General features: G+C 36.5%; 1 protein-coding gene across 1 annotated transcript; it reads left to right on the forward strand.

The window, feature by feature from the left end:
• The first annotated feature begins 13070 nt into the window (after nucleotides 1-13070).
• Nucleotides 13071-14015, forward strand: LOC113176351 (olfactory receptor 10T2-like). Its single transcript, XM_026380819.2, has one exon. The coding sequence runs from the start codon at nucleotides 13071-13073 to the stop codon at nucleotides 14013-14015; it is 945 nt and encodes a 314-aa protein (XP_026236604.2).
• Nucleotides 14016-14216: the final 201 nt, after the last annotated feature.

The following is a 14216-nucleotide window of genomic DNA, read 5'->3' on the forward strand; positions in this document are numbered from 1 at the left end:
ATAAGTAAAAGACAGATCATCTTTTTAGCCCGGGATGATGAAAATGTCTAAAAGATTTCCCTTTTTTCTTTCATGTGTACTATTTTATTTTTCTTGCTCATTGTAAACCCATAGAAAGCAGCTCTCTGTCAATAAGAAAACATTGTTAACTTGAGTAATCTGGTCCCAATCAGAATGTAGAATGAAAGAATTATGAAGCTGATCAGATAATGCTACATTAATTATGCCATGAATATTTCAGAAGGAAACTTATTTTTGTCTAAGTATAATGCACACATTTAACTGACTTAATAATTAATTAGAAAAAAAGAAACAGAAGAAACATCAGAGGAGTAGAGCAGGACTGAGGAAGAGAAGAATGTGGGAAATGCCAGGGATTGAAAGAGAACAAATTGTTACATGAGGTTCTGAATATGCTACAATGTATGGTAAGGATATAATATATTTTATCTCATATTTACTACCATTATCTTTGTACAGTCCATAAAATAATAAAAGGAAAGAAATTAGCTTTATTTCCAATAGACTGACTAATAAGGAACACTGCTGGAATTTCCAGAAGCTCATACATCAAATCAAAGAAAACATTAAAGGGGCAGAAGATAACATTAAAGGCAATTGTTTTTCTTATCCAGGATACATAAGTCATCAGGTCGTGGAGAGAGACTCTACGTTTGTGAGATGTTTCTGCACATGGTAGTTTTTCCATTCTGAGTTTCCACAGAGAAACTTATAGAAATAGAGCTTTTCAGAAGCGGCTCCAGTTCTTGCTGCAGAATGTCAAAAGAAGCTATGATCATTGCCATTTGACAGGTCCTGCGTCAACAGGTCCTGGGGTAGGCCACCACAATTCCTTTTGAACATTTTGCTATGAAAACCAGTTTGCAAAGTGCTAGGCAAAATTATTTCTAAAGTAATTTTTAGACCTTAGATGAGATATTTTTTCCAACTGCCTGACCTAATAATAGGAAAGTTTTCTCTAAAATTTTAAAATCATCCACTATATATTAGCTGGATGCAATCTTCTTTTATTTCCCTCCGAGGCCTTTACATCATTTGGAGCTGAGGAGTTTTTGTCAATTTCTTTCAGAATTTTTTGTTTGAACTAATAGCAATACTTTCCTTTCTAGACCCTAAGTTAAATTATGAACACTTCTGAAACTTGTTGCATCTCTTCCTAGAATTTAGAGATAATATATTTTTCTTTCTTACTACAACCTGGTTCTAAACATAGTTATGAACTCTATGAAGAATTGATGCTAAATATACCATAGAATAAGTGGCTCCAGTTGGGAGGCTATTTGTAAGGAAAAGACAGATCATCATAATAGTAATTTATCAGTTACTATTATAATTTACTATTTCCCATCTACTACTATTAGTATTAACACCTATCATTGTTAGTATTATATATTAATATAAAAAGGTCTTAAAAGGTCTATAAAATTTATAACTCCAACATAAGCATGTTTATGAGAGAAAAAGAGTCAGGGAGTGAGTGAGATGAGTGTGTGTTTTTGTGTGTGCATACTAGTTACATATTTTCTACACCAAGAAAACCAAAAGGTTCCCCATATAACACTCACCCCCTAGGTCAATGGATTTCTGTTCAATGGATTTCCTCAAAACATTGAGGAAAACTTACACTTAGGATCCTTTCTATTCTTGGCTCACTGCTGTCCCAGAAGACTTTTCTCTGATCTCCTTAGCACTAATTCGCTTCTAATGCCCACTGTATTCTTTGTTGAATATGATGTAAATAAGTAGAGTGCAAGAGTTGAAATTCTCTGGTTCTGAAAGAGTACCTGTATCTACCAATACCAAAGAAAATCAGGTTTGATTATTTTGTCACTCAGGCTCATACAGTCAGCAGGTCCCAGCAATGTGGAGTTTTACCTATTTATTAATACAGCCCCCTAGCTTGAATGAATTGTGTAACTGATTTATTGTCCCATTTCGTGATGCATAGATCCCTGTCATCACAGTTCATCTGAGAAGTCAGCCCCATTCACTCAAAGTGACCTCAGGGACCACACATAGTATTTTATCATCAGTACTATGATAGAAAGATAGAATAACAAGAATAAAAGTTAGAGTTCTCTTCCAGCCACACACCAACAGGTTATACACTCAATATGAAAAAAAATTCCTCAATGTAGAATTTGAATATCCAGATTTTTAGATTTCTTTTTGTGAAACTCAGGAAGAAGCACTTAATGTAGATATTTAATCTCTCTTATTTTAAAGCTAAAGTGAACAAGAGAAGCAAGAACTGAAATAAAATGTTAGATTAATGGAAGGTACAAAGCAGAAGGTCCATGAATAAGAGTTTGTAGATATATTTTGACATAGGGTAGTAGGTAAGTAGACCCTTGAGATTTTTTGACTCAGACTTTCTAAGATTCTCTGTTTATATGCTCTTAAAATTCCCCTTATTATGATGTTCTAGAACACATGTATAGAATTCAGACTTCCATCCTTGTAGATGCTAATTCCATGTCTGTATTTCCTACTCCTCAGATGTTCCATTGTGATTCTATATAATCTGGATTTAAATAAAAACTGAATACCTAAGGGTGTTGTGTGTCTTCAAAAAAGGAGTGATCTACAGAGCTTTCACATGTGGAAAATTTGAGAAATTCTAACATTTATGTTAGGGAAACCACCAAGTAATTAACCAAAAGGAATTATTCAGATAGCCTCAAGGAGTAATGAAATACAATTTTTGTCTTTTAAAATTCACATGAGAAATTTTAATTTCTCCAAATTGCTTAATTAAAATGGAGTTGAAGTATCATATTTAAATTATAGCTGAACACATACATCCGTGAGTAGACAGCAGAGAAAAGTGAAAGAGAGAGAGAGAGAGTCAGGGCATTTGTTCCCTTTAATCCATGATTCAACTCATTGAAGAGAAAAAAGAAAGGATAGAAGAGGAAAGGGATGAAGGAAATCTAGTTGGGAGCAAAATGGTCCAGTACAATCATCTAGAAAAAAAAATCACAGAAATGCACAGCCCAATCCAATCATTCTTGGTACCTAGGATGAAAAGTGGGCACGGATTTTCCTTTTCATCCCCGTCACTCACCACAAATTCCTTTAAGGGGCAGAGGACGAGTGTTGTCATGTCCAACCCATCACTCCTGTCCAGGCCTCACAAAGTCCCTCCAGTGTTCCGACTCCCCGGCAGGGATCCACATTGCTCTTTTTCTTCTGAATTCAAAGACATGCCACTATTCAGCATCAGGGATTCTCTGGAAAGTAAAATTTAGGTCACAGAATACAGCCTGAGAGAAGAGCAGAAGAGAGAGAATTTGCCCTAGGACCGAGGCTCTCAGGTGCATCTCGGGGGTGAGGCTCCTCCATCCATCAGGACTCTCGGCTCCTCCAGATAAGTCACTATCTTCAGAGCTGTTGACCAGCAAGTGTCATTAGAGGCATGTACTGTGATCACTGGGCTCCTGAGGCTAGTTCCACTGCCCTGGAGACATTGTCTTGGGGTTAATTAGAAGTCAGGCTTATTTTGGAAAAATAATGTCACCAGTTTCTCAAAGGTGGTGGGTTTAGGTGAAGAGCGTGGGGACAAGGAGCCATGAGTATCATTAGTCCATACATGCAAAGGAAGTCGAGTCCATCTGTCAGGGATTTTGAGGACAGTCCACCACAGGAAGGCTGTAAAGTAGCTGACCAAGTAGAAAATACTCATTGAATTTTAAGCCAGGAGACTGGAACATTGGCACAGTGGCTCTCAACTTTAGGGTTTGCAAAAATTCAAAATATGCTTGATCACAAATTTATCTTTTTGCCCTCAGAAATTCTCATTGGATTTGTCTTTTCTTGTTTTCCATTTTTCTTTATAGACTTGCAAGATTAATTAGTTCTAATGCTGTATTTGGTCTTGGATTTTAAAAGGTATAAATTATGTCTTTTGTTTCTATTAAAAGATTCGTTTGCATTTAAAATGATATTTTATGATTTAAATGAATATTTAAATTACACACTGTACAACATTCACAATTGAAATGTACAGCTGGCCAGTTTTGACAAATTCTCACATCCAAGCAACACCTACACTAACTGAGTCACATAACGTTGCTGAATGTATTCCTATTCTTTTCTCCAACCTCCCCATCTCTGACCCCAGAAAAACCCTAATAGGTTTTATGTAAATAATTCTTGAATTTTTTCAGACTTTTATATACATAGATTCATATAGCATACTCACTTTTGTTTTATTATATCTTTGATATTTACTCATGTTGTGACATTTATATGTTCATTTATTACAACAATTCATTTTATTCTGTTTTATAGATATGTTAACATTTATTTTTCTGTCAAGCTATTGAAGAACATTTGGATCATTTCCAATTGAAAGCTAGGAATAATAAAACCGTTATGAACATTAGTTTCTAAATCACTGTGTAAGCTGCATGTTATCTTTGTAAACACCTAAGGACAGAAGGGCTGTGCTAAGATTTAAATTTAGCTATACAAGAACACTAAACTTTTGAAAAGAAGTCATATCAAACATCATTCTCAAGAATAATGCTATGAGAATTTCACTGGTTTCAAATCCTAACCAACTCTTTCAGGAATCAGTCTTTTTGAATAATTATATGTGCCACTAGATTTCATTATAGATTTATCATGTATTTCCTTGAAGACAAAGTTATGTTCAGCATTATTTCATATTCGTATTAGCTATATGTATACATCTTGAATTGTGCAGTGTGTTCAAATTTTTAACCTTGTTTTAATTAAGTGGTTTACCTTTATTTTTGTAGTAGGTATTTTTATATTTTGGATACAAATCCCTTATCAGAAATATATTTTGCAAATATGTTCTCATTGTGCAGATTACATTTTCATCTGATTAACCATCCTTTTATGATTGTTTTATTGATTTATAATTTGCATGTCATAACATATACACTTTAGAAATGCATAGTTTTGTGTTGTTGCTGTTTTCATGTAATTTTTTTTAGTATATAGTTACGTAATTATCTATCAACATTGCCTAATTTTAGCAGAAGTTTTTCATTGTTCAACCATTCAATTTGCCTAATATTCTTTTTTTCTGGTCTGTGTTTTCTATGTCCTGCCTAATATATTTTTGTCTATTCCAAGTTGCAAAGATTTTTCTCTTATGTTTTCCTTAAAATTTGTATATTTTGACCATTTTAAATCATGTGTGTATACAATGTATAATTGTGTATATGGTGAAATCTGAGTCAAGATTTATATATTTTTTCTTTTGTTTAATTGTTTTTTAGATAAACATAACATCAAAGTATATTATCACATATTATACATGCATGGAATATAACTTATTCTAATTGGCATCCCAGTTTTGTGGTTGTCCATGATGTGGAGTTTCACTGGTTGTGTATTCATATAGGAACATAGGAAAGTTATGTCTGATTCATTCTGTTATCCTTCCTATTCCCATGCCACTCTTCTTTCCCTTCATTTCACTTTGTGTAATCCAGTGAACTTCTATTCTTCCCTCCATGACCCTTATTGTGTGTTAGTATCCACGTGTTAGAACATTTGTTTTTTTGGGACTGGCTTATTTCATTTAGCATGATATTCTCCAATGGCATCCATTTACCAGCAAATACCATATTTTCACTCTTCTTTATGGCTGAGCAATATTCCACTGTCTATAGATACAATATTGTCTTTATCCAATCATCTATTGAAGGATACCTAAGTTGTTTTCATAGCATAGATATTGAAAATTGAGCTGCTATAAACATTGATGTAGCTGTGCCACTATAGTATGCTGTCTTTAAGTTCTTTGGGTATATACCAAGGAGTTGGATAATTGGGTTGAATTGTGGCTCCATTCCACGTTTTCTGAGGAATCACCATACTATTTTCCAGAATGGAAATTTGCAGTCCCAACAGCAATGTGTGAGTGTACCCTTTTTTCTGACAATCTTACCAGTATTTGTTATTTGTTGTATTTTGATAATTGTCATTCTGACTGGAGTGAGGTGGAATTCCACTGTCCTTTGATTTGCATTTCTCTAATTGCTAGAGAAGGGGACCATTTTTTTTCATATATTTGTTGACCGTTTGTATTTCTTCTTCTGTGAAGTGTCTGTTCAGGTTTTTTTTGCCCATTTATTTATTGGGTTGTTTTTTAATGTTGATGAGTTCTTTATATATCCTGGAGATTAGCCCAAGTGACAAAGATTTCCTCTCATTCTTCACGTTCTTGATTGTTTCACGTCCTGTGAAGAAGGTTTTTAGTGGTTTGATGCCATCCCACTTACTGATTCTTGATGTTACTTCTTGGGCCTTAGGGGTTTTGTTGAGGCAGTTGTTTCCTAAGCCAACATGATGGAGAGTGTGGTCTACCTTTTCTTCTAGTGGGCACAGGGTCTCTGGTCTAATGCCTAGGTCCTTGATCCACTTTGAGTTTTTTGCAGGGTGAGAGATAGGAATTCAATTTCATTCTGCTGCATATAGATTTCCAGTTTCCCCAGTACCCCTGAAGAGGCTGTCTTTTCTCCAATGTGTGTTCATGGTACCTTTGTCTAGTATGAGATAACTATATTCATGTGGGTTTTTCTCTGTGTCTTCTGTTCCATTGGTCTTCATGTCTGATTTTGCTCCATGTCATGCTGTTTTTGTTATGATAGCTCTGTGGTATAATTTAAGTTATGGTATTAGGATGACTTCTGCTTCACTTTACTTGCTCCGGGCCTCTTGTTTTTCCAAATGAACTTCATGACAGTTTCTTCTATTTCTATAAAGAATGTCATCTGAATTTTACTAGGAATTGAATTAAATCTGCATCTCACTTTTAGTAGGATGTCTGTTTTGACAGTATCTAATCTGCCTATCTAAGTGCATGGGAGATTTCTCCATCTTCTAAGGTCTTCATCAATTTATTTTTTTAGTGTTCTGCAGTTTTCATTGTACAAGATTTCACCTGTTATGTGAGATGGATTCCCAAGTATTTTTTTCTTTTTGAGGCTATTGGGATGGCAGAGTTTTCCTATTTTCTCTTTCACTGGATTCATTATTGGTGCATTGGAACACAATTGATTTATGGACGTTAATTTTATATCCTGCTACATTTTCTAATTTGTTCAGGAACTCTAGAAGCTTTCTGTGGAGTTTTTGAGATCTTCTAAATACAGAAGCATATCACCAGCAAAGAGAGGTAGCTCTTCTTTTCCTATTTATGTCCCTTTAATTTCTTTCTTTTGTCTCATTGCTCTGGCCTTAGCGGGAGGACTTCAAGGACTATGTTGAATGGCAGTTTTGAAAGAGGGCATCTATGTCTTGTTTCAGTTTTTAGAACAAATCCTTTTAATTTTTCTCCATTTAGAATGATGTTGGCCATAGGTTTAACATATATATATATAACTTTTACAATGTTAAGGTATGTTCCTACCATCCCTAGTTTCTCTAGTGTTTGGAACATGAATGGACGATGAATTTTGTCAAATGCTTTTTCTATATCTATTAACATAATGATGTGATTCTTGTCTTTAAGTCTATTAATGTGGTGAGCTGCATTTATTGATTTCCATATGTTAAATCAACCTTGCATTCATGGAATGAAACCCACTTGATCACAGTGCAGAATCTTTTTAGTATGTTTTTGTATGTGATTTACTAGTATTTTATTAATAATTTTTGTTTCTATGTTCATCAAGGTTATTCGTCTGAAGTTTTATTTCCTTGTTGTGTTTTTGTCAGGTTTTACAATTATGGTGACACTAACTTTACAGAATGAGTTTGGAATGGTTCCCTTCTTTTTTATTTACATTTTTTTCATATGTGTATCTAATGTTAGGAGCACTATATATTAAAAGAATAGAACTGTATTTTTCTCACTAAAATACCTTGGCTGCCTTTGGAAAACAATTAACCACACATACAGGGTTCTGTTTTTTATTGCATAGGTTCATTGGTCACATGTCTTTCTTCATGCAAATGTCACGAAGTCAACATCATTCAACAGTATGTCTTGAAATCTGTCATACTAATGTATTTTGAAAGTTTTCATCTGTTTCTAAATTGTTTTCTTTATTCTATGAGCTTTGAAAGTCTATTCAAATTTTACAGTCAATTTGTCAATTTCTAGAGAAAAACATGCTGGGATTTGTATTTTAATGTGTTTAATAATAAACATATTAATAATTTTGTGTCTTTTAGTCAGTAAACATAGCATACTTCCTCATATATTTTGGCTTACCTTAGTTTTTTACTTTTTTTTTTCTTTCTTCAGCAGAGTAATGGTTTTGAAGGTGTTGTATAAAGTTTTTGAAGTTTCAAAGCTAGTATTTATTTTTTAAAAGCATTATGATTGAAAAATATCTTCATGATAATCAAATATGTTAGTTATTATCAAAATGTTTACCATTTCCAGAATTTTGTGTCACTTCAAGGAGATTTTTACCTCCAATTATTTTATTACACTTAAATAACTAATCATAGTGAATTATGATTAGCAAAAATTTTCTCAGCTTTTATGTGTCTGAAAGAGATCTTATAACCCCTGAAATTTATACCTTTATTTTTGAGCGATGGTGTCACTAAATATCAAATTCTAAACATTTTTCTTGGCAAAGAAAACTTTCTCTTTTTTCCTGAAATGTCTAGGATATTTGTTAACTGTTTTCCTCTGCCTATAAGATGTATATAAATGGAATAATATAGTACCTATAATTTCTTATCTAAATTCTTTCACTCAGCATGTGATATTTTACTTTATTTTTTTGGTACAGCAGCAGTTTTATTTTTGCAGGAAGACTGGAGCTCTTAAACTTTGTTAGGGCAGTTTAAGAATGGCTTTTCGGAGCCCTCGAGAATCTGTATTACTTAGGTGTGAATTTTTGAGATCTCTACTGACTGTCTCGGGTGTTCTGTGACATTTTTCCTTCCTAGCTACTTGAAACTCAGACATCTCCCTTTGCTGTGAGAGTTCTAGGATCGGGGCTATGAAGCGCCTCCTAGTAGTTCTCTCCAGTCTCCCTGAGTACTGTCTTGTACCTAGACATCTTAACACTCAGTGGATCATGTAAAAGCATCTTCATGAATGTTTCTTTGAGTCTAAGTCAGCTCTCCTCTCTGGCATTTTACTCAGTAAATTATTGTTGCTTCAGCCCCCTCAAACCTCTGATTTCAATCTCCTCTGCTACGCAGGACTACTGTACTCTCCTTGATTTCCATGAATAACACTGACCTGATAAGGTCATCAGGGGACAAGAGGATATGAGCTAAAGGATGGATTATGATGGCTGCTGCATCAGTGTTCTACAAGCTGCTATTAATATTAAAGCTGTGACATCAAAAGTGGGTAGAAAGGACAGCTTGCTGTTACAGTCCTTCAGTCCTCTGCTTTCTAAAATGACTCATTGAGTTAAAGGATTCTTACTCCTAAATGTCTGTCTCTTCCTCTTCAGAAATCAAATTAACACTGGATTGATGAGACCATGCTAGGTCGTGACATCAGGCATCTCTCAGTTAAGAACCTTTTAGTTCTCAGAAAGGGGCAGTTCTATGGGGAATTTGAGGGGGTGACTCTCCTGTCTTAATGCTGATTAGGGGAACTGTGCTCCTTCCTGGTGACACTGTTGTGACCTGTGCCTGGGCCTACCTTAGCCTTCTTCGCATTTTGTAATTTTCCAACTATTTCTCTCTCTAAACATCAGAAAAGTAGATGAATATAGGAAACATTAGTGAATGCAAGCATGACTTAAATATATAAAATACATAAAACAGGAAAGTTAAAGAAAAAAAATATCCAAATGAACTAAAACCTAGGTAATTTGACAAGGATGTCATTTATTTAATCCCTCAAAATATTCCATCTATATGCAGGATCTATAGCTAATGTTTTTTTTTCTTTCTTTCTAATAATTGAGGAAGTAATATAGTTCATTTTAGCTAGAATAACCTTGATTTAAAATTAATAATCCATGCCAAAAAATTGTAACATTCATAGTTATCTATCTTACACAGATCAAATAAACAGATAATTCATGTTTTTTTTTAATTTCAATGGGGTTGAATAGATATTTTTTAGTTCCTAGACTTCAAAGAAGTATCTCCTTCCAAAGCCTCAATCCCCTGAGTGCCCCAGCTATTATAAAGCTGAGGGATTTTGCCAGAATGTATGCCACAGGGACATAGCTGCTAAGAAAAGGGGTGTCCAGTTAGTCACATCCCAGCAACTAGGCAGAGTTATCTTTCATCTTCTAAGGCTCAAGTGCCTGAACTTTCTCCAATATCACCTGAGAAAATTATTACTTTGTAATTTTGCTTATTTCTCCCTCCTCTCTAGATTTTGATTGTATTCAGAAGAAAAGAACCTGGGATTGAGCTAAGACTGCCTGTGAACGTAAGGTGTCTCCTTTGTGTTAAAGTTACGTAATCGCTCTTTCTTGTTAGTAACATCATCTATTGGTCCTCTCTAAAGACACTTTGGATACCAAAGAGAGATTCAGAGGCAGAAGCACTGGCAGAAACCATGCAAGTTAAGGTGGGTCATAGCATCCGGATCTAGAGTAAAAACTAGGGGCAGAGAACACGTGGCAAGAGCCCAGGGGGAAGAAAAACTGACCATGTAAGGATGAGAAAGAAAGAAAAGTTGGAAAAGGATTGAGAGATTGTAAAACAGCAAAATCCCTTAAAACAGATCTAATCTAGGAGAACTACCTGAATAGAAGAACAGCTATGTAGCTTAGGAAGAAAAATGTATAATGAATTAAAGGTGGAAGAATAGGAAATAGGAGTCAACAGAAGGAAGGAGCAGGGAGCCTTCAAGACGTTCACACTGAGGAAAGAGAACACTGATGTGCTCCCTAAATTGCTGGTGAACATAATAAAGTGCAAAGGAAATATTAAAAATGAAACCTGGGTCATTCAAACCACCAAGTCCTGAAAGGGAGACTTTAGGACATTTGGGATATAGATTCACCTCTGCTATTAAGTAAATTAAGTAACCTAAATCTTCATGGTTCACTAGTCTGGGTTTCAGTTTCCTCATATGTAACACATGAGGGGTTTAGACGGGATACTAACCTTTCACACTTATTGAATGCTTACTACCATTCAGGAACTTCATGGTGGGTATGTGTGTTTGGTACTCAGAAAGCTTTTCAGTTTATGTTATTATTTACTGCCCTTTCAGAGATGAAATGAGGCACAAACTCAGGACTTGAATTCCCTAAGATCATAAAGAAGCAAAGCCATAGTCACAACCTAGGCAGTCTGACTCCAGGGTCTGCATCCTCCCTAACCTCCCCATGCTGCCAATCAAACAAAAGATCCCAGAACCAACCCATAGCCAAGAAAAGGAAACAGGAATAAAAGTAATTTAGGGGCTACTCAAGAAGCCAAGAGCGAAGTAGCAAGCTGGGGTTTTGTAGGAGAGATGACCATTAATTGTGAGAGATAAAGAAGAGTGGGAAGATAATTCTAATGCTATGTATAGAAGGAGAGCAGTAGAAGTTACTTGCATGGCTTGTCTACAACTGAGGGACAGTTGCATGACCCACACTCAGGACTACAACACCTAAGGTGGTGTCCAAGATAGAGAAGTTTCCAGAAATGATGCCTTGGCTAATATTTGAAATAACTAATAACATTAGGAGGAAAATATGACCCATCCAGGGATATGATGATTCACTGCAACAATTAAAGAGCTGTCATTGATAGAAAGGAGTTACTTCTTGTGAGCATATGCAGAGGACAAATCAAGGACAATGAGTGGAGATTCCAGGGAGGGGTAAGGAGGTTTCAGAATGCATCTCAGAGTAGGGAGGTTCTAGCTAAGTGAGCATCCTATTTGGTAAAGTAATGAGTTTCTTATTACTTGAATATGACTATGGAGACTCAACAATCCTTTCTAGATTGCTGTAAAAAAGTTTCCCAGAATTGGATGAAAGTTTAGGTTGGAGATTCCTGATCTTTTTCTTTTTTTCCATGTAAAATATAGTCTGATTACCTAACCCTAGTAATTTCATTTACTTATTTATTTTTATATTTGTATTGGGGATTGAACCAAGGGGCACTTTACCACCGAGCCCCATCATGTCTGGCTTAACCCTGGTAATTTTAGCATTATGTGATCTTCAGACCAAGCTATGGATCTCCCCAGAAATAATGGTAAGGATCATTCTGAGAACATTATGAGAGTATTGAAGTTGAGAGGGAGGCCAGCAAAGTAGAGGTCTCAGCGCAATCCTCAAAATATTCTGAAGGTAAACTGATATTTAAGCAGATATATTTTATAGTTAATGCTCTTTTCCATATTTTTATTGATACATTACAGTTATACATAATAGTGGGATTCATTGATACATATTTGTATGTGCTCAAAATCCAACACTGTAATTTAATCAATATTGTTTTTTTTAAGTTGGTTCTTAGTACCAGGTCCCCATGCACTCATGATGAGAGAAATCCTAATTAATGCCTGAGCCATTTCAGAGACTTCACAATTGACCAGGTGTAAAAAGAACTGAACACTTTTGAATAAATGAAAGTAATTAATCCTACCTAAATAATGAAGTTTCAGTCAAGCATATGAGGTAGAGTTTGTGTCGATTTTCACTTGCTTTGCTTTAGTTTTCTGAATCAAATTTTAATAAGAAGACTTTGGAGAGAAACGATGTCGAACCACTGCTACATTAAAGTGGGTTAAGCAAGTCTTTAATCTCTTTGAGCCTCAATTTATTGTTCTATAAAATGTCAGAATTGAATCAGATGAGCTCTAAACCATTTCTTGGTTTAACAATGTGGACAATTTTAATGGTATGAACCTTCCTTGGACCTATGAACATAAATAACGGAAGCGATATAAAAATTTTTTAAAAAAAGATCTCTTCAGGTGTTCAAATATTGGGGTGTTACATGTGTTGCTACCCACGTCTCCTGATCCTTCCCACCATGTTTTCAATGTGATTAACTCATTATTTCAGATTCATATTATCAGCCTGATACAGACATGCAGACCTGGTTTCTTTGAGGGCATTTCACTTTTGTCAAATTCTCTCTGTCCTTAATGTCAGGGGTCTGAATCTGATCTCCATTGACCGATGAAGAGACAGAACCACAGCGTGATCACGGAGTTCATCCTGATCGGCTTCTCCAACCTGGGGGACCTGCAGATCCTGCTTTTCTTTATCTTCTTAATAGTCTACCTGAGCACGCTGATGGCCAATGCCACCATCATGACCGTCATTCGCCTGGACAGGACTTTGCACACTGCCATGTACTTCTTCCTCTTTGTCCTTTCCTGCTCTGAAACCTGCTACACCTTGGTCATCGTACCTAAAATGCTAAGCAACCTGCTGGCCACCGTTCCCAGTATTTCCTTCGTGGGCTGTGCCGCCCAGCTCTATTTCTTTGTGGGCTTGGCTTGCACCAACTGTTTCCTCATTGCCGTGATGGGCTACGACCGCTACGTCGCCATCTGCAACCCTCTCAACTACACCCTCACCATGAGCAGGGCCACCTGCGTCCACCTGGTGCTGGCCTCCAGCCTTTGCGGCTTCCTGATCTCGGTGGTGGTCAACCTCCTCGTGTTCAGCGTGCCCTTCTGTGCCTCCAATCGGATCGACCACTTCTTCTGTGACATCTTCCCCGTCCTAAAACTGGGCTGCACAGACACCAACCTGAAGGAGATGGCCATCTTCTTCCTCAGCATCCTGGTGCTGCTGGTCCCCTTCGTCTTGATCTTCGTCTCCTACGTCTTCATCGTCTCCACCATCCTCAGGATCTCCTCGGTGGAGGGGCAGCGCAAAGCTTTCGCCACCTGCGCCTCTCATCTCACCGTGGTGGTCATCCACTACGGCTGTGCGTCCTTTATCTACCTGAGGCCCACCTCCCTGTACTCCTCAGACAAGGACTCTCTGGTGGCAGTGACTTACACCGTCATCACCCCACTGCTCAACCCTGTCGTCTACACACTGAGAAATAAGGAAGTGAAGACAGCCCTGAGAAAGGTCCTGAGCAGATACTCATTTCCCAAAGCTGTGTGAAGGGGCTGATGCGTCAGGAAACTATGTCCACCCAAGTGTCCTGGGGATACCTGTCCTTTTGTTGTTGTTGTTGTTCTAGGACTCTTTGTCCCAAAAGGGGAAATATAAGGACTCAGATCATCTTGATTCTTTTTTATTGGAGATTTCTTCTTCCTGGTTAACTGTCCCTGGTGTGGATGTTATACCAATCAGTCTCCAGAT

This window comes from Urocitellus parryii, chromosome 11 (genome assembly GCF_045843805.1).
Source record: "Urocitellus parryii isolate mUroPar1 chromosome 11, mUroPar1.hap1, whole genome shotgun sequence".
In the NCBI taxonomy this organism is placed as follows: Eukaryota; Metazoa; Chordata; class Mammalia; order Rodentia; family Sciuridae; genus Urocitellus; species Urocitellus parryii.

Coding starts and splice junctions, on each gene's coding strand:
- LOC113176351 (XM_026380819.2), top strand. CDS start 13,071: ATGAAGAGACAGAACCACAGCGTGATCACGGAGTTCATCCTGATCGGC.